The 19,369-nt window shown below is 34.5% G+C and overlaps 1 protein-coding gene across 9 annotated transcripts in view; it reads right to left on the bottom strand.

Moving 5' to 3' along the window:
* Znf638 (zinc finger protein 638) overlaps positions 1-19,369 on the bottom strand; it is a 71,418-nt gene that overhangs the window by 3,858 nt on the left and 48,191 nt on the right. For 8 of the 9 annotated variants that reach the window (XM_048352701.1, XM_048352702.1, XM_048352700.1 and 5 more), the window contains 9 exons: positions 17,767-17,895; positions 14,254-14,295; positions 13,374-13,508; positions 11,984-12,109; positions 6,469-6,506; positions 3,948-5,127; positions 3,359-3,424; positions 1,612-2,554; positions 246-350 (listed from right to left, as the gene is read on the bottom strand). In XM_048352701.1, coding sequence (XP_048208658.1) covers positions 246-350; positions 1,612-2,554; positions 3,359-3,424; positions 3,948-5,127; positions 6,469-6,506; positions 11,984-12,109; positions 13,374-13,508; positions 14,254-14,295; positions 17,767-17,895 — 2,764 coding nt within the window. The remainder of the gene's footprint in view (positions 1-245; positions 351-1,611; positions 2,555-3,358; positions 3,425-3,947; positions 5,128-6,468; positions 6,507-11,983; positions 12,110-13,373; positions 13,509-14,253; positions 14,296-17,766; positions 17,896-19,369) is intronic. The other variant, XM_048352705.1, reaches the window with a different exon arrangement.

Raw genomic sequence — 19,369 nt, 5'->3', positions numbered from 1 at the left:
TACTTAATAAATGGTTTAGAGGTGATGAAGCGACAGGACTAGAATAACCTAACATCTTAGGAACCATGTGCAATCATCTCAATTTTGAGATAAAAATCTTAACTTGGTTTAATAAGTACAAGCCTACCTTTTCTTACACTTGCTCATTTCTCTGCTTTTCTACTTTTCTTACATGGTAAACTTTGAAACCTCTACCACCATTTCACGATATGTAATTCTCTTCCCACCCCAATAATCCTCTTTACCTTCACTAATCTGCAAGACCTCTTCAGCCTTTGCTGGTTCTGCCACAGCAGCTTTTTGTGAGGGTTGTGCTTTTCCAATTCTAACTCTCTTCATTGTCGTTTTAGCTTTAAAGAGAAAGTCTAATTTATTGACCTAGTATTTAAAATTAAGCATGTTAAATTAACTAAATAATAACACTTTCAATATACTTTGATGCAAACAATATCCATATCCAAATTTGGGAAGAAAATTCTGTGTGTTTTAGACCGTTTCACTATGTAGCCAAGAGTGTCACTGAGCTCACAATCCTCCTGCCTTCACTCTCTAGTCTTGGGATTATAGGTGTATCACTATCAGGCATGTAAAACTATTTCTAAATAGAATTCTATTAAGAAATATCCAACGTAGCCGAATTTTTCAATTTACCGATCATTTTGTCCTTTTTTCTAATTTGTTCCAGAAGGTTAATAAGCAGTTTATTTATACTAATATTTTATTCTTAGTTGGCTTAAATCTTTCAATGTTCATTATTCTATTCCATCAAAATATTACAGCTATTTTCAATCCAAAGTTTAAGCAAAATTTAGGGTATAGCAGGGTATGACCATACTCTGCTCTAAAAAGCTTTGTTTTCTCCACAAAACAAATACACAAATTAATTTTTTGTTGTTGTTGGACCTGGGTCTGGAACTCAGGGCCTGGGCTTTGTCCCTGAGTTTGTGTGTTCAAAGTTGGTCCTCTACCACTTGAACCACACTGCCACGTCCAGCTTTTTCTGAGTAGTTTATTGGAGCTAAGAGTCTCATGAACTTTCCTGCTAAAGGTGGCTTTGAACTGATCTTCAGATCTCAGCCTCCTGAGTAGCTAGGATTATAGGCCTGAGCTACCCACCCAACAAATATGCCATTTTTATTCCATTCCAATTCTATTAGTTTTGTTTCTTGGCTTTGTCATCCTTTCTTGAGGAATAACTCAGAACAACATTCACTTTGTAACTAAGAGAAACTTGTGAAACATATCTTTGTGCAAAATGTTACTGGCTATTCCTATTTGCTGGCTTATGAATTTCTTTTTTGTGTATGAGTCTTGGGGCTTTAGCTCAGGGCCTGGTGTCCCTGAACTTTTTGTTTGCTCAAAGCTAGTGCTCTATCACTTGAGCCACAGCTCCATTTCTGGCTTTTGGGTGATTAATTGGAGATAAGAATCTCATACCATGATCCTCAGAGCTCAGAATCCTGAATAGCTAGAATTACAGGTGTAAGCCTAGCACCTGGCAGGTTTATAAAATTGATAGGAGTGAAATTCCTAATGCTTCAACATTTTTCAAATTAATTTTAAATGTAATACTTTTATAAAATAGGAAAACTACCATTTTCAATTTTCTACCTGCTAAGTGTCTTTCATTCATAGTTTTCAGATCTTCTTTTATCACATTCTCATTTACTGGACCCATTTGTGACAAGGCTTCAAGTTTTGTCTTCTTTGAGTTGGCAACTCTCTTCTTTCTCTCTCCTTTTTTATCTGTAGAACAGTCATTCTTGCTTTGTGCTAACTCAACTTTTGAATCATGGTCTCCATCTTCTTCTTCTCCGATTTCATCAACAGTAACAAAATTGAGCTCTTCTTTAAGGTTGTTAAAATCAGCTAATGAATCTTCATCCTCTTCAGTTACTTCATCCAAAGTCACTAAATGCAAATCACTGCCATCATCCTGGATTTCATCTACAGTAACTAAAGCACAAGGATCTTCAGGCATCTGAGAAGAAATGAACCCAATGGAATCCCTTACAGCATTTCCTTCATCTCCTTTAGTATTTAAAGTACCAAAAGTTATGTTTGCTGATTCATTTAAAGGTAGCTCTTCTACTTCTCCAATTTCATCTACAGTTACCAAGTGTTCCTGTTTAAGAAGATCTCGCTCTTCAGCCACTGACAGAACAGTAACATCTTTAGATTCACTGTGGGAAACACAATCATCTTGGTCAACCAATTCATCTAATGTAAGAAGTGAATTTGAATGTTTTACCATTTCTTCCATGTTTAGTTCTTCATCAGTTACTTCATCTACAGTGACTAGTGCTTGTGCGGCTGCATCTTCCTCTTCCCCAATCTCATCTAATGTTACAAAAGATAAGTCTCCCACAACATTGGGAGAAACAGAAGGTTTTCCCTTCTTCTTTTTTAAGTTAAGTTCCGAGGAAGGAGTATTTTTGAGAGCTTCTTTCCTTTGTCCCTTTAATGGATTTTGTTTGGCTTGAAAGGGATTCACTTCTTCTATAACTTCATCCACAGTAATTAATTCATCCAAATTAAATGAAAATAGTATTTCCTGTTGGAGTTAAAAATCAACAGTGTTGTGAACAAGTACTGACCATTGGGTAGGTTCCAAATAGTCAAAATAAATGTGCATGTAGATCACTTTTGAGCATTTCACTGCAAAGTAGTTTCTTAAAGACTAAAATTATATTTTAAAAGTTCTATAAATTAGCTGCAATTCAATGTAAATACCAAAAGCAATCCTAACAATCAAATTTCATCTCTGTATTAGCAAGATTATAATTATTTCCAAAGTAATATTTTGAACTATTTTAGTACAAAAATATAAATAAGCCCTGGTCAAAATAATATGAATTTACTGTTTCATGTTAAATAACAAATCTTCCAGAGTCTCACTGGACTTCTAGAAAGTAAATTGTTACCTGGATTGTTTAATGAGTCATTTATGTATAATACATACTTTAACTTATACAGTAAGATATAGTTTACAATTTGAGACAATTATCTGAAAAAATTAGTAAGGCTTAATATAAACTAATATAACTGTGGCTAAAAACAACTATCTATAATATGGAAAAAAGGTACCTATAGTCAAGAAAATAAATTCTGTGCAACACTCCTAGTTAGTATGCTATCAATAATCAATCACTAGTACATACAATAATAAACTTGAAGTTCACGTCAAGAAAAATTAAATGAATTAGTGCTAGCGTCAATATGAAACATTTCATTTCTATGCCTTACTTTGTATATTTCATTCTCTAAACTATTATGTGGCGCATGGGTATACAAGAGAAATGAATTCTGTTATGGCAGGATGGAAATGGTGGGTTAGGGTTAGTTGATTATTTTTTACCTCTTTAGATTTGGAACTTCTACCAGTAGTGCTTTTAGAATTCTTAGTGTTTTGCCCAGCCAAGGCCTAAAATATTAAGTAAGAAATATAGAAAAATAGAATTTACAATCAGGTTAATTAATATTCAAAGAAAGAGAAAGAAAACTGACAGAGCAAATACTATTGTGCAAATATACAAAACAAAGTCAATAATCATTTAAGAGTATAAGCAGTCTAAAAGTTGCAGTTAAAATTAATTTTTAGGTTTCTCTTTCTCTATACTCACAATGGCTTACATGGGAAATCAGCAAACTAAAGGAAGTGCTAAAGGCTTACCATTCAGAAGGAGAATGTTACATCACTTTAACAAAACTTTTTAAGCTACAGTTTTATTTCCAGCCAAATTTTATCTTTAATCTATAGTTATATTTCTGATCAAGTAGTGTTTCCAACCACTTAATAAATATAAACTCTGAGCCTGATACTCCAAATAATGGCTCAATAGATTAAGAAAGAGAAATAGAAGTTGGGATATACTTATTCTACAACTATCACAACAGAGCTATAAGCATATAAGAAACACTTCAAAGACAATCCTTTTTCTCCTCACCTTATTATTGCTGTCATTTCCTTTCATGATAGAAGGTCTACCCTCTGTTTCCTGAGACTGCATTGTTATATCCTTGCTTTGCAGGGCTGAGATCCTTCCACCACCTCCTATGGTAATATCACTCTGAGTAGGTTTAACTCTACTGCTGCTTTCTACCAAGCATGATCTGGCACTTTTAAATACACCAAATTCCATAGGTGAAAATTTCTTTTCAGCACTTATTTGACCTCTGAACATAGATTTTATAAAACTTTTCTGATTTTCATTTGTTGAAGATGTAGTTTTTGTTCTAGAAGAGATCACAGTAGCAGTCTTGATGGTTGATTTACTGGTGGATACATTTGATACAGTCAGCATATTAGTTTTACCCATTTCATCAGTCTTATTAGTCTGACCCACTCCTTTATTTGTGTGTGCTTTGATCACAGCATTTTCTTCAGACTTTTCTTTCATTGCTGCCATAATTTTTTCTAATTTTTCTGCAACCATCCTAGCTTCATTCTTTTCAGCTTTCTCTGATCCCATCTGTAGATTCAGTCTGACTTCCTTGTCATTAAATTCATTCTCTTCCTTTTCATCCACATTACTTTTTTCAGAAGAACTCTTTTTACTCACTACCTTTTCATCCTCAGTACAAATTCCTGGAAATGAAATTGAAGATTGTACTATTTCTGAAACAGTTTCAGGTTTGTTCACTTCAGCTTTATCTTCTACCACAGCCTGTGTAATTCTGAAAAAACCTCCTTGGGCTGCAGATTCCTCAAGAATTCTTTGGATGTTTCTCTCTTCCACAGACACATTTTCAGATACTGACAATTCTGTTTCAGGATTCATAATTTTTGCTTCTTGCTTCTCAATGTCATTGGTATATACTTGCTGATTTAAAGCAGACTCTTCTATGTTTTCAGTGAATAACTCAATAATGGCTGGAGTGGATGCTACAAGAGGAATTTCTATATTGAGCTCTCCTTGAGTTTCAATTTCCAATTTTTGAATAGCAAAGTCAGAGTCACACAGTGCTTTTTCAGGTTCTTCCTTACCCACTTCTTCCTGCTGTCCCAAAGTTTCCATTTGGATACTGCAAGAAGTTTCTTCTTCAACCTCAGTAAGTTTAACAGAGGGACTACTGGCTGCTGTTTGCACCTCACTCTCATCAACTGGACTATTTTTCATGGCAAGGCTAAAATATTTAAAAACAAACTATAGTTAGAATTCAATCTTTATAAACCTACTAATGCCAACTGTAAAGACTTTCAAATGCATTAGTAATAAGCACTGGGAAATCTAGGGCAATCAGTATTAAATTGGTTAAGATATCCTGATGTACTATGTAAACAATGTAAAAGTTTAAAAGACTTATCTCACCGAAGATTTCTCTTTAATTAAAATGAAATATTGGCAAGATTATGATTGATGTTTTTTATACTAATGGCAATTACCAACTTTCCCCCCTATGTGTCAAGTCTGATCTTGACATCATAAGGCTAAATATAAATTTGAAATACCTCAAATTATTAGATCTTATCATACCAACAACTATTGAAAACTTTAAAATATGTGTATTCTACAATGAAACTACTAAATCATGCATTGAAATTTAAAACTTTATAAGTGAACTTTACCTAAAAAGAATATAAAAAGAAGCTAGTAGGGAAAAATGCCACATTCACCATATCTTTTATATATAAGACAGATTTATTTTAGTTTCCTAAGAAATGTATTTTTTAATGATGATGGTTAATCAACAGTTTTCTTTAAACCTAGCAAAATAACTAATGCAGATTTTAAAGTTAGAAGTGAAACTGACAGAAGCACCTTACCTTGAACATAATTAGTCTTAGTATAAAGCATTCATTCTAAACTACTAATTCATAATTAAAAGGTAAGTTATTGGTGAGGCAAGTGGAAACTATCTACCTGAATGAGAAAGTGTTAAGTAGAAGGTGTAGTGTATGGTCTACACAAGTTTGTGAAAAGCTAGTTTGTGTAGCCTTAGAATCAAGTATTCCTCCTCTGAATACAAAGTAGTATATAAAAAAATATTTTTGGACAAATATTCTGTCTCCCCACAGCTGTTGTAAAAATATGCCAAAATAATACTGAAAATTATCTATATTTTAAACTTAATGAAAATTTTCTTTTGTATTTAAACTTTTGGAATAGGAAAAATCTAACAAAAACATTGATCTACTGATCATAGATTTTAATTATTCAAAGGTCTTTGCAAAAGATTTTTATACATAGTAGTTGCACCTTTAATTCAAACTGTTTATTCACGTAATTTCACTAAATGATCATAAATACTTAAGTATGAAAAAACAAAAACAAACAACAGCAGCAAATAAAACCTTTAGTTAAAACAGAACCCTTCTTGTCCCACCCCTCCAAAAAGACAATAAATTCACAGTAGACAAAATAGTATAAGTTAAGAATATTTTGTTACATGAAAACAATTACTATTAAATGTGAAAATAAAATTCAGTGACTACTGAATATTATTAGAAAACTTAAGGAAACCTACCATTCTTTTCCTAGTTCTGGGTCTTTCTCAGTTTGAGCCTGCAATACAATTAACATTTTTATTAGAGGTTATTTTGCTCTATTTTCAATATTTAGCCCCTCAACTAAATTCATTTCCAGTTTTCACTGAAAATATAAACAAAAAAAAAAAAGACAAAAAGACCATCATCTTTAAAATGTATGAAAGACTCTAGCTTTTAGTGTCCACCTAAGTTTTTTTTCTCATTACACACTGGGTTATATTAATAACTCAGATGCCACAATTGAGAAAAGTTTACTTATGTTGATATAAGAAATTTATACTTCAAAAGCCTAGAAATAGCATCTTTTGCTTATAAAACTAACAAACCTAAAAGAAACAACAATGCGTTCTTTATAGAATTATTTTTTAAAGTTTTCTATTTATAAGGAAGATTTTTAAAAATATCTTATTCAGCAAGATGTGGTTTTATGTCTCAACGGTCCTTGCTACCTGGAAAGCTTAGGCAACTAGATCCCTTGAGCTCACAAGTTTGTGACTACATGGACAATTTTTCAAGAGCTCACTTCAAATAAGAAAAACCTCTTCCAACTCAAATATCTAGAACCACTAGAATAATAATCTAGAACACTAATCCCTTTTAAACATTTATGCAGAAAACTAAAAGTTGAGTCCCTATTTCTCACCATGCCAATTCAACGTGGATCAAAGACCTCAATGTCTGGCCAAAAACTTTGACAGTATTGCAAGTGAAAGTAGAAGAAACATTAGAACTTATGGGTATAGGTAGAAACCTCTTGAATAGTGTACCAGGAGCACAACAGGTTAGGAGAGAGACTTGATAAGTGGTACTACATGAGAATAAGCACTTTCTGCACAACTAAGGACAGTTACTAACCTAGAAAAATAGCCAACCAAATGGGAAAAGACCTTTACCAGCAATATATCAGACAAAGGCTTAATATCCAATATATGCAAGGAGCTCAAGAAACTAACCCCTGCCAAACCTAATAAATCAAATCACTAAATGAGCAAGGGAACTAAGGAGAGACTTCTCAGAAGAGGTAAGAAAGGCAATGAAAGAAACACATGAAGAAATGCTCATCATCCCTGGCCATAAGGAAATGCAATCAAAACAAATCTGAGATTCAATCTCACCCCAGTAAGAATGGCCAACGTTGTGAATTTGAACAACAAATGTTGGCAGGGATGTGGAGGAAAAGGAACTCTACTGCACTGTTGGTAGGAATGTAAACTAGTACAAGCACTCTGGACAGAAGTCTGGAGGTTCCTAAAAAAACTATATGTGGGCTGGGGATATAGCCTAGTGGCAAGAGTGCCTGCCTCATATACACGAGGCCCTAGGTTCGATTCCCCAGCACCACATATACAGAAAACGGCCAGAAGCAGCGCTGTGGCTCAAGTGGCAGAGTGCTAGCCTTGAGCGGGAAGAAGCCAGGGACAGTGCTCAGGCCCTGAGTCCAAGGCCCAGGACTGGCCAAAAAAAAAAAAAAAAAACTATATGTAGACCTTCCCTGTGACCCAGCCATATCTCACTCCTGGGCATTCACCCCTAACATCATGAACCAAGACATGATAAAAAAACAAACAAACACCTGAACATCCACATTCATTGCTGCACTATTCACGATAGTCAAGATACAGAAACCACCCAGATGCCCTGCAATAGATGAGTGGATCCAAAATATGTGGTACCTATACACAGTGGAATTTTACACAGCCATTAGAATAAAATGGATGGAACTAGAATAAATCATGTTAAAGTGAAGCAAAGCTCAGAGAGACAAATGGCACATGTTCTCATATGTGAAAGTTAGATATAAACGCAATGGGATATGACAAATTGTACAGGATTCTAGATACTCACACACAGTGCGACCAAAAGAGGATACTCTTAGGAGAGAAACACAAAGATACAATGCCTAAGTGCTTCTTCATATTGATATAAAGTAATATACGTACTGAAACAAACTCTAAGATATAACAAAAGGCTTAGAATTTTTTAAAAAATGATTCCATCTTCCTTACCTTATGTATGGTGTATTCACATGTATATCTTCGGGAGGGGGGAGAAGGGCACAGAACTCAGGGAATAAGGATGAAAAAGTGCATTGGTCAAGTTCACTGGACATTGATGAAAGTGAATTACGAAGTTTGTGGGTGAAGACAGGAAGGAGGGACTGGGAGATAATGAGGGAAAAGAAGACACAGTAGGAAAGGAAATGTACTCATTACCTGACACGTGTAATTGCAATCCCTCTGTACAACACCTTCATAACAACAATAAGGTAAATAATTAAACTTGTCAAATTTTTTTTGGGGGGGGCCAGTCCTGGGCCTTGGACTCAGGGCCTGAGCACTGTCCCTGGCTTCCTTTTGCTCAAGGTTAGCACTCTGCCACTTGAGCCACAGCGCCACTTCTGGCCGTTTTCTGTGTATGTGGTGCTGGGGAATCGAACCCAGGGCCTCATGTATACGAGGCAAGCTCTCTTGCCACTAGGCCATATCCCCAGCAAGGTAAATAATTTAAAAAAGAAATATTAAATAGTCAGCTAAACATGAAGACTCTATCAAATTAAAAACAGAAAAATGCTCCATGAAAAGGATTCTAGTAAGTGATGGAATGTCAGAATAAACGCTTCATCTTACTGGTATAGCAGAAATTAAAGATGATGGGTAGTATTTATAGACAGTAATGGGCTTCCACTAACGAAATGAGATATCTGCTGAGAAGAGAAATCTGATGGAAGAAGAAAATCTGTAATATATACCTTTATTAGCTAATTTGCTTCCCAAGTTATAAAGAAAAAACAGAAACAAAACCCAAGCACAGGCATGAAAAAGCATATGAAAAACCCACAAACATACAAGACGGGTTGAAGATATTTCAGAAAACCTAGTTCAATAACAAATAAAATTTCTCAGAAATTTTTAATGAAATATAGCTTATAAAAATCAGTATAGGAGTGAATAGCTACAAAAAATAGAATAAAGTAAAAAGATAAATAAGACAATGATCTTTAGATGAAACTTCCCTATGATCCTGCAATCCTAGGCATTTATCCAATAAAACACAAAACTATACCACACTAAAGCTACCAGCACAACCATATTCATTTCAGCACTGTTTACATAGGCAAGATATGGAATCAACCTAGATGCCCCTCAGTGAACAAATGGATCAAGAAAATGTGGTATATATACACAATGGAATGCTACTCATCCATCAGAATGAATGATATTGTACCATTCATAAGGAAATGGAAAGACTTGGAAAAAATTACATTAAGTGAAATAAGCCAGACCAAAGAAACACAGGTTTCATGGTTTCCCCCATTTGTGCTAACTAGAAAGGGCCTATAAACCGACAAGTAAACACATTGGATGGTATTTTAAGAAATAAATCAGGACATGATAATTTATATAGGTCTCTAGGCACTCACACAGAATGAGACCAAAAGAGGATACTTAGGAGAAGATCACAAAGGCACAATACCTATAAGCAGCTGGTCATACAAAATAATATTTATCAAAATGAACTCCAGAAAATGGAAATGGAAACAAGAGGGTATTTTTTCTTTGTTGCTGTTTTCCTTTTGTCTTGTTGGTTCATTTATCTGTCTTTGGGAGGGTATGGGGGAGGCACAGAAATACAAAGGGTAAACAAATGCAGCAGTGGTATCAGACACTATGTTGAAAATGAACTACACAACTTGTGACTGGGGATGGGAAGGAAAAAGTGGGAGAGAGTAAGGGAAGGGATGACAGTGTTCAAAAAGAAATGTACTCTTTATCTGACTTACGTAACCTCTCTGTAGACCACCATTACGTTAAAAAAAAATTTAATTGATTTAATTTTTAAAAAAAGAAAGAAAGAAAAACCAATGCCCTTTACATGAGTGAAAAGAGGAAGGAGAGAGAATATGGTCATAATATTCAAAATATGCCCTACAAAACTAGGAAAACTGAGAAAGGTTAAGGGCTGGGGGAGAATGCATTATGCTTATAAACTGGCTTGTTGAAGGGTAAACCCTTTGTATAACTAGAGATAATAAGATACAACAAAATTAAAAATATCACTGAGAATTCTAATATGTCCTAAGCCAAGACAAAATATTGTTCACAGGAGTAGATATACTGATTATCCTTGGATATTCTTTAATTACCACATATGTCCCTAAGTCCTTTCTTGTCCTACTAGAAGCCTCTTTCCCTAGATATATCTGTAGAGTTTGATTTCTTATTCCCTTCAAGTCTATCTAATAACTCTTCTGCAGAGGGACTATAATTAACTACTCTAAAAAAACAACACACACACACACACTCTCTCTCTCTCTCTCTCACACACACACACACACACACACACACCCATCATCATACTTGTTCTCTCTTTCTTTAATTTGACTTCTTTTCAAAGGTTTTTTGTTGTTGTTGTTGTTTTTGGCCGGCTCTGGGTCTGAGCACTGTCTCTGGCTTCTTCTTCATCTTTTTTCTTTCTTTGCTTAAACTAGTACTCTACCACTTGAACCACAGCACCACTTAGAGCTATTTCTCTATATGTGGTGCTGAGGAATTGAACCCAGAGCTTCATTCTACCAGTAGGACACATTCACAGCCTCAAAAAATTTTTGCCACTTTTATCACCTGTATACATTATACACTTATTTATAAGCATTTTAATTTTCTTTTAGATGGTGGAATGTTTCTTCATGAAACAAGATTTTATGAAAATTAATAAAACCCACTAAAAACAAGGTCCTATTATTTACTGACTGCCATTGGTATACAATGAAACAATAAGAGAAAAACATGAATTTAAATTTATTTCTTGTAAGGTGGATTATTCAAAGCTTTCCTAAATGTACTACCATATACAACTATGTAAACTAAGAACATGTAAAAATTGAATATAATTAAAAAACAAACCAAATTTTTTCTTGCAAAAAGCAGCAATAATGGAATCAAAGCAACCTTGGCATCATAGAAACAATCATGACATCCACATGGAGTCACTCTACACGTTAATGGTAATGTCACATTTTTCAAAGTTACTTCAATATATTCTTGTCTAGAAATATTTATACTGCTCTATAAATGTTGAAAATTGCAACAGTGATTATACAACATGCTTTTAAAAGAAAAAAAATCTAAAAATCAATTAGCCTGATACTATCTGAAAATAATTCTCCAAATTAAATCCAGAATATATCTTTTCAGTTTTAGAATAAAGGCATTTAAACTCTTTTCATTTTCCAAAACAACAAAACTTGATTTAAAAAGAAAATTTTGGCCAGGCATCTGTGGCTCATGCCTGTAATACTACTCAGGAGGCTGAGACCTGAGGATTGCTCAAAGCCAGCCCAGGCAGAAAAGTTCCCATGAAACTCTTATCTCCAACTACCCACTCTAAGACCAGAAGTGGAGCTGTGGCTCAAAGTGGAACAGCCCTAGCTTTGAGCAAAAGAGCTCAGGGACAGTGCCCAGGCTCATGACCAACAAAAAAAGAAAATCTTACTTCAGATGAGTCCATCTTTGGCGATAATGTGCAGGTCAATACACGGTCACCTATGCTTTGTGGGTTTTGTTTCAGAAAGCTATACATTGACTGAGCAGATTCAAGGCTTTCCAATTGTAGAATCGCCTAGAGAGAATAAAAGTCTGATTAAATCTTGAAAACCTTAAAGGAGAATTGGCATATGAGCCAGCAGTATCATAGGTTTCAATTTTGAATTCTCCAAGAACTGTAAGTATTCAAACATGTATTTGAGGGCTGGGGATATAGCCTAGTGGCAAGAGTGCCTGCCTCGGATACACGAGGCCCTAGGTTCGATTCCCCAGCACCACATATACAGAAAACGGCCAGAAGCGGCGCTGTGGCTCAAGTGGCAGAGTGCTAGCCTTGAGCGGGAAGAAGCCAGGGACAGTGCTCAGGCCCTGAGTCCAAGCCCCAGGACTGGCTAAAAAAAAAAAAAAAAAAAAAAAAACAAACATGTATTTGTACAATCATATTCAAAGAAGCATTATTTCCAATAGCCAAGAGGTAGAAGTAACCTATCAACACATTCTGAATATATTTTTTCTTTTAGATTCCAGACATGTGATTATGAAGATATGGTTGATCCTTATTTAAAAGAAAATGAGAATTAAATCCTAAGAGCATTGCACAGGCAAGGAAAAATTTTAAAAATGGAAGATGATATGTAATGCAAAGGTTCAAAATTCCTACATGTCATCTGTGCTTTACCTTCCATACTCTATGATCCCATTTCTATAGTAACAAATATGATCTATGTATCAGAAGCATATTAAATACTATTACTTTGTAACATAAATTAATTTCAATATGAAATTCTTACTTTCTAGGTAATATATTCTTGATCAAGCTCTATTTTTAAGTTGGGCCTAATGGTAGATGACTTTAATCCTACTACTCAGTAGGCAGAGACAGAAGGATGAAGTGAGGCCAGCCAAAGCTACACAGTGACACTCTCAAATAAACAAAAACAAATGAAAATCTACTTTTAATGATATAACTGAAACATATAACTAGCTCTATGTGTTTTAAAGGTCAAAGGAACTTTAAAGCAATTCTGCAAACAAAATCACAAAATTAGTTGTCATAAACAAATGAAATTATGTCTAAATTTCCCAGAAACATAATGATATTGCACTATGTTTTCTAAAGTGTGAATGTTATTTATGCTTAAAAACTAACAATTCTAAAGAGAGATTATCAACTCTTAAGAGAATTCAGAAGGAAATATTCTGGTTTATCTCTGTGAAGTAGCTGAATGTTTAAAGATGCTTCAATTCATAAAGTATGTGAAACTGCAGAACACAATTCAGAATTCAGTTATATATTCTTTACCTGACACTTGAAAGACTTCAAGGAAAGAATTTGTTACCTTGTTTTTATTATTCATGAATACATGGTGATTCACTTTTCCAAACTGGAGCCCAACACAAAGTACACAATGTAGTCCATCTACTGGCAAATTATCAAGATGTACAAACCGGTTCCATATTTTATCAACATTTACCTATAATTTTTTTGAGAGCATAAAAAAAGTTATAGCATAAAACTGTAAAATACAGATTAACAGCAATTTAATCTTGCTGAAGCCAGATCACATCATCTTTCAAGAGTGAAAAAATGGTACTGTGGAAATAAGTGGTTTTTTTTTCACCCTTTCTATTGCTAGGGGTCAAACACAGTATTCTTTCTAAATAAACACTCTACCACTGAGCTACATTTCCAGTGAGTAATGAATAATAAATACATTAAAGAATGCATATACCTATTATCAACATGTTTACCCAAACTATTCCCCAAAAGGGTAATGACCTACTTGGCTACTGATGATTCATCCTAGTATACGGGATATTTACATCAGGGACTATAATAAACCTTTATTTGTATTTTTTTTTAACCAAGAAGATCTATCTCTGGGCTGGGAATATGGCCTAGTGGCAAAGAGTGATTGCCTTGTATACATGAAGCCCTAGGTTTGATTCCTCAGCACCACATATATTGAAAATGGCCAGAAGTGGCGCTGTGGCTTAAGTGGTAGAGTGCTAGCCTTGAGTGAAAAGAAGTGAGGGACAGTGGTCAGGCCCTGAGTCCAAGACCCAGGACTACCCCCACCCCCCAAAAAGGATCTATCTCCTATCTCTACCAACTCAATCTTAAAATTACTATGTTTTTAATTCCTGAAAGATGAACAAGTATATAAATCAGTATCTCAAATTAAAAAGTTAGCAACAGTATTTAAATGCAAAACTTACCCCAGGGTCACTTTCTTTAATCAAATTTATAAACAAATCTTCCTAAAATGTCAAAACAGATAAATGTTAAAGACAGAAGCTCTTTCTTACATACATATTTAAGATCTGTAATATAATAATATATACACACATATAACACCCAGTATATCATAAAATGAGGCAACAAAAGTTTGACCTTTTTGAAAATAATTTGTCTTTTTGAATGCTACTGCTACCTCATTCTCCCATTTCCCTTGGGTTCCCTAAGATGGCCAAGGAAGTGAGTGCCATTTATAGAGGATGTTCAAATAAACATTTAAATAATAAGAGACCATTCAGAAAGAAGAAAATATAAACAATAAAATTTAATTGAAGGGAGAAAGTAGAGCACGTGGTCCCAGCTCCCAAGTCTGGGCTGCGGCCCTGGCCAGCCAGCCTGCTTTTTACAGTTGCGGTCCCAGCTCCCGAGTCTGGGCCGTGACCCTGGCCAGTCAGTCTACTTTTTACTTCTCCAATAAATCCATCCTTTTATCACCTTTTTGCTTGAGACTGTCTCTGAGTGGTGGACTCTTGGAAGGATGGGGGATCCCCCTCCCCTCAGACCCTATTATATTGTGGCCCCCTCCTTTGGGGGACCTCCATTACAGTATCACATAAAAAACAAAAACAAAATCTAAGCATGTCTACATCGTTATCATTCTCCATGAAATGATGTAAGAATTTGAATGTTTACAAAATCCAGCATTTTTCTAGGAAAGCTTAGGTCACACCTTTCCTGAAAAAGCTGGACAATGTACTTTACTATATTTCCTTAAAAACTTAAAGCTATTCCTATCAAGAGGAAAGGGGAAAAGGGTGATATAAATAAGGGGGGAAATCAACTGGCTATATTTATGGTTAGAACTGAACCCTTTTTTATTGTCAAAGTAATGTACAGAGGGGTTACAGTTACATATGTAAGGCAATGAGAACATTTCTCATCAAACTTTTAACCTCCTCCTTCATTTTTCTCCCACCTTTCCCCCTCTCCACCCTCCCCTGAGATGTACATTTGGTTTACAGCATATTGTCTTGTAAGTATTACTAGAAAACTGAACTGTTGAATTCTATCTTTTCTTTGGCATATATTTGACTTTTCTCTCCAACATTTCTTCCCTTCCCCCTAACCAAAGCTCATACAATCCACAAATTGATGCTGATACAAAACTAGCATCTGTTTATAGTACTTTATATAACAATCATACAGGAAGGAGAAAACTTGAGATAAAAAAATTGTACAGGGGGCTGGGGATATAGCCTAGTGGCAAGAGCGCCTGCCTCGGATACACGAGGCCCTAGGTTCGATTCCCCAGCACCACATATATATATGGAAAACGGCCAGAAGGGGCGCTGTGGCTCAGGTGGCAGAGTGCTAGCCTTGAGCGGGAAGAAGCCAGGGACAGTGCTCAGGCCCTGAGTCCAAGGCCCAGGACTGGCCAAAAAAAAAAAAAAAAAAATTGTACAGTATGTTCTGTCAATGAAATGCTTGGTTTCACTAAAATATATAGATTGGATCTTTGCCAGGAAACTTGGAAAGACTTCTATGTGGAAAAAAAATAGGAAGAAGTAAGGTATAATAGTCCTGATTTTAAATAGCCAACACTGACCAAAACTTCCCCAAATTCCTACATGGATAGGTTTGTTTTTTTTTAATATTATTCTTCTGGCATAGAGAGGTTATAAAAGTCACACAATGGGCTTTAATCTTCTCAAGATGATGTGTAATGAAACAAGACATATGGGTTTGGGGTTACTTCCTGCATTCAAATCCTGGCTATTAAATTTGCTGAGGTGGGGGGGTGGGCTTTGTAGAATACGTATAACTGTTTCTTCTCTCCTCTCCTCCCTTTCCCTTCCTTCCCCTGAACTGAACTTTAAGAATGACTCGTATTTCAATTACAGACTCGTTTTGGTACGTTTTCAAAGAGACGTTTCATTTATTACTTAGGGCCCTATTTATTATTTAAAGATCATGTTCATATTACAGATATTAGTCTTTTTTTCTACCAACTGCATCTCAAATTTCCCTCCTATTGAATTTGTTTAATGGAATGTATTTATGCAGATAGCTTTAATATGAAAATATTCGAATATATTTCTCTTTTAGTCTACACACTGTGAGTCTCATCTCTAATGAAAGTTTTCTAGTCCCTAACCAGTACCTAAAATAATCTACATTGTCTTCTCTGATTATTTGTAGTTCTAGGGATCAAATCCAGGACCTCATTCATACTAAGCTGCACATTACCTCTCATCTATAATTACAGCCCCTTCCTAGACTTTCAGGATGAAATTTCCATTTTAATCTACCTGATGTCTCTGTATATTATATGAGGCATATATCTTCAATTTAGTCTTTTTTATATGGATACTCAATAATGTCAGAATTATTTACTAAATTATTTACTAATCATTATTTCCTTTTGAAATAAGTCTGCCATATACAACCTTCTTGTTAGCTAGTGGGATATATTTTTGGATGGTGCTATGTTCGACTGATCTTTTCTTATCTTTCTGTGCCAAATAGCACAGGGATTATCAATGATCTAAAGGCTGCATGAGAAAATGGAGGAAGCAAACAACAACTTGTATAGATCACTGAGACGAAAGAAGTAGGAAAAAAAAAAGAAAACAGTGGAACAAATAATAAAATAAAATAGAAAACTCTGAAACTTAAAGAGAGAGAGAGAAAATAGGGAAATGAATAACAGAAACTCGAGAAAATAAAACAGAGAATAATGATTTGCTGCTGCTGAATTATACCAAAAGTGGCATGATGGAAAGAATGTCAAGGCTGTCATAGGATACCTAATGGAAGACTGTCTATACAGGTAAACAGACTTGATCTTTGCTCTGTGAGACTATGGTTCTTCAACATTTGCTCTCTTTGATAAATATGTAAAACAGTTACATCAAGGTAACAGTGATTTTGAAAAGGTTTTCCAAATTATCTATATTTCCTACTTCCCTTTTGAGACTCTATATTTCATTATATGCCACATAATTAACATTATTTTTACATCAGATAAAGTTGAATCTGAATAGATTCAATTTTATGTCAGTCCCACAGCTTTATAGAGAAAGGATATGAAGGTGACAAAACTGAAGGTAGAAGAAAGAAACTATTCTCTAGCAGTCCAAAAGAATATATGACATGATCGCAAAATTAGATAGAACATCTTTACAGTTAAAATAGATGACATCTAATGAGGGAATAAAATGTAAGAAATGAGAGAACAAAAATTTAAGATAATGTCCAGAATTCCTGTTCGAATGACAGTGAGTTTTCAAATGCTTTTCAACTATTTTCCAATCCAACATACCTAAGGCAGGATTTCCTCAATATAAAAGTAACTGACTGAGTGATTTACTAGAGAGACAAGAAAAGCCTTCTTGATACCAAAAAAAAAAGTGACCAAAAGAAGAAAATGAGGAGACGTAATTAAAACATTTTGAAAGATCTCATAAAAATGAAGCTCAAAATCTATGATTTACCTCATCTTTTATATTCATGCTTTCAGGAGCCATACTTATGGAGAGTTGATTTCCATCCATGGACATTGGGAAACAAGTATAAAATTTTACCATAGAATCTGCAGACTTTCGACTGATTTCTATATATGCCTTTAAAAACAGAAATTAAAAAGAGGCTTATTTTCTTGAAAAGACATTATTTCAAAGTAAAATGACTTAACTTGGCAGTAAGAAAAATTTTATCTTACAGCATTCTTAGCTCTATACCAGAACCCAGAATGTAGAAGACATTATATGAATATTTCTTCAATAAATGTAATGATTGTTAAAATGGGAAATGAAAGAGCCAAAGAAGTGTGGCTATTTATATTAACTTTCTTATCTGCATAAGAGTTTATTCTTCCATTTATTTGATAGAAATCATCAATATCTATTTAATTGTGGGTCTATTAAATTATCCCTATTATTTGCCAATTTATTGGACATTGAACATACTCTAAAGTAACGTAGACATTAGCTCCTTTTTCATTTTACATAAAATCTTTTCAAGCCCTGACATGTTTCATTTAAGTGAAACTGTAAAAGTTCTCTACATAATAAAAAGAATGCACACTAAATTTGCTAAAATTTATGCTAACAGTATATCTTAAATCCATAAAATTGTATAGCCAAAAAACATCAGTTTTTGCTGGCTTTGCTGTCACATCTTAAAACTATAAAAGTTACAGGTACTGTGTGTAATAAGGGCCAACTTATAACAAAAAGGCAATTAAATTTGTTACTGGAAGAGGAAATAGTGTATGTATACTATATGTGTATGTATACATATGTAATCCACGGGTATCTATTGAGGACCTAACTCCTACAGATACAGAATCTAATATTTTTCCATGTCATATCCAGAAGTATTTTTCTATAATAAAAACACTACTTTCAGCATCTGGTTCAATGTTGTAGAAAAGCCTGCCAAGGAAGCAGGAGGACTTAAGGAAAAAATCCAAAAATTGAGTTCCAACCACTCAAAGGACATTTTTAATATTTAAAGCCTTTCTTAAACTTTTACCGTCTATAAAATATCTTCCAAAAGCTGCTTATTAACAAAAAATTGTTGTGTTGTTTTAAAATTACAAATGGGATATATACAGAAGAGTAATAAGCTAGGTTGTTCTAAGCACTGATTACACTTGAAAGTGTGGAATAGAGTATCGTTGGTGAAACAGCAAAAATAGTAAGAAATACTAGTAAAATAATAATCTAAAGAATCATAAACTGAAAATATTTATTAAACGTATTAGAAGGTGGGCACCAGAGGCTCACACCCATAATCCTAGTTACTTAAGAGGCTAAGATCTGAGGATCACAGTTCAAAGCCAGCCTGGGCAGCACAGAAAAAGCTGGGAGTGGTGCTGTGACTCAAGTGGTAGAACAGAATGCTAGCCTTGAGCAAAAGGAGCTTAGAGATAGGACTCAAGCCCTGAATTCAATTCCATGACAATAAATAAGTGAATATACATATACATATATATATGAGATAAATATTTTATACCCATAATTTTCAGTGAAGTGCTTTAAAACTATGCTTGAGTAATGCAATACTAAAATAAAGGACATTTGTGTCATGCAT

Source organism: Perognathus longimembris, chromosome 8 (genome assembly GCF_023159225.1).
Source record: "Perognathus longimembris pacificus isolate PPM17 chromosome 8, ASM2315922v1, whole genome shotgun sequence".
NCBI classification, from domain to species: domain Eukaryota; kingdom Metazoa; phylum Chordata; class Mammalia; order Rodentia; family Heteromyidae; genus Perognathus; species Perognathus longimembris.
This window is presented reverse-complemented; position numbering and strand designations above follow the sequence as displayed.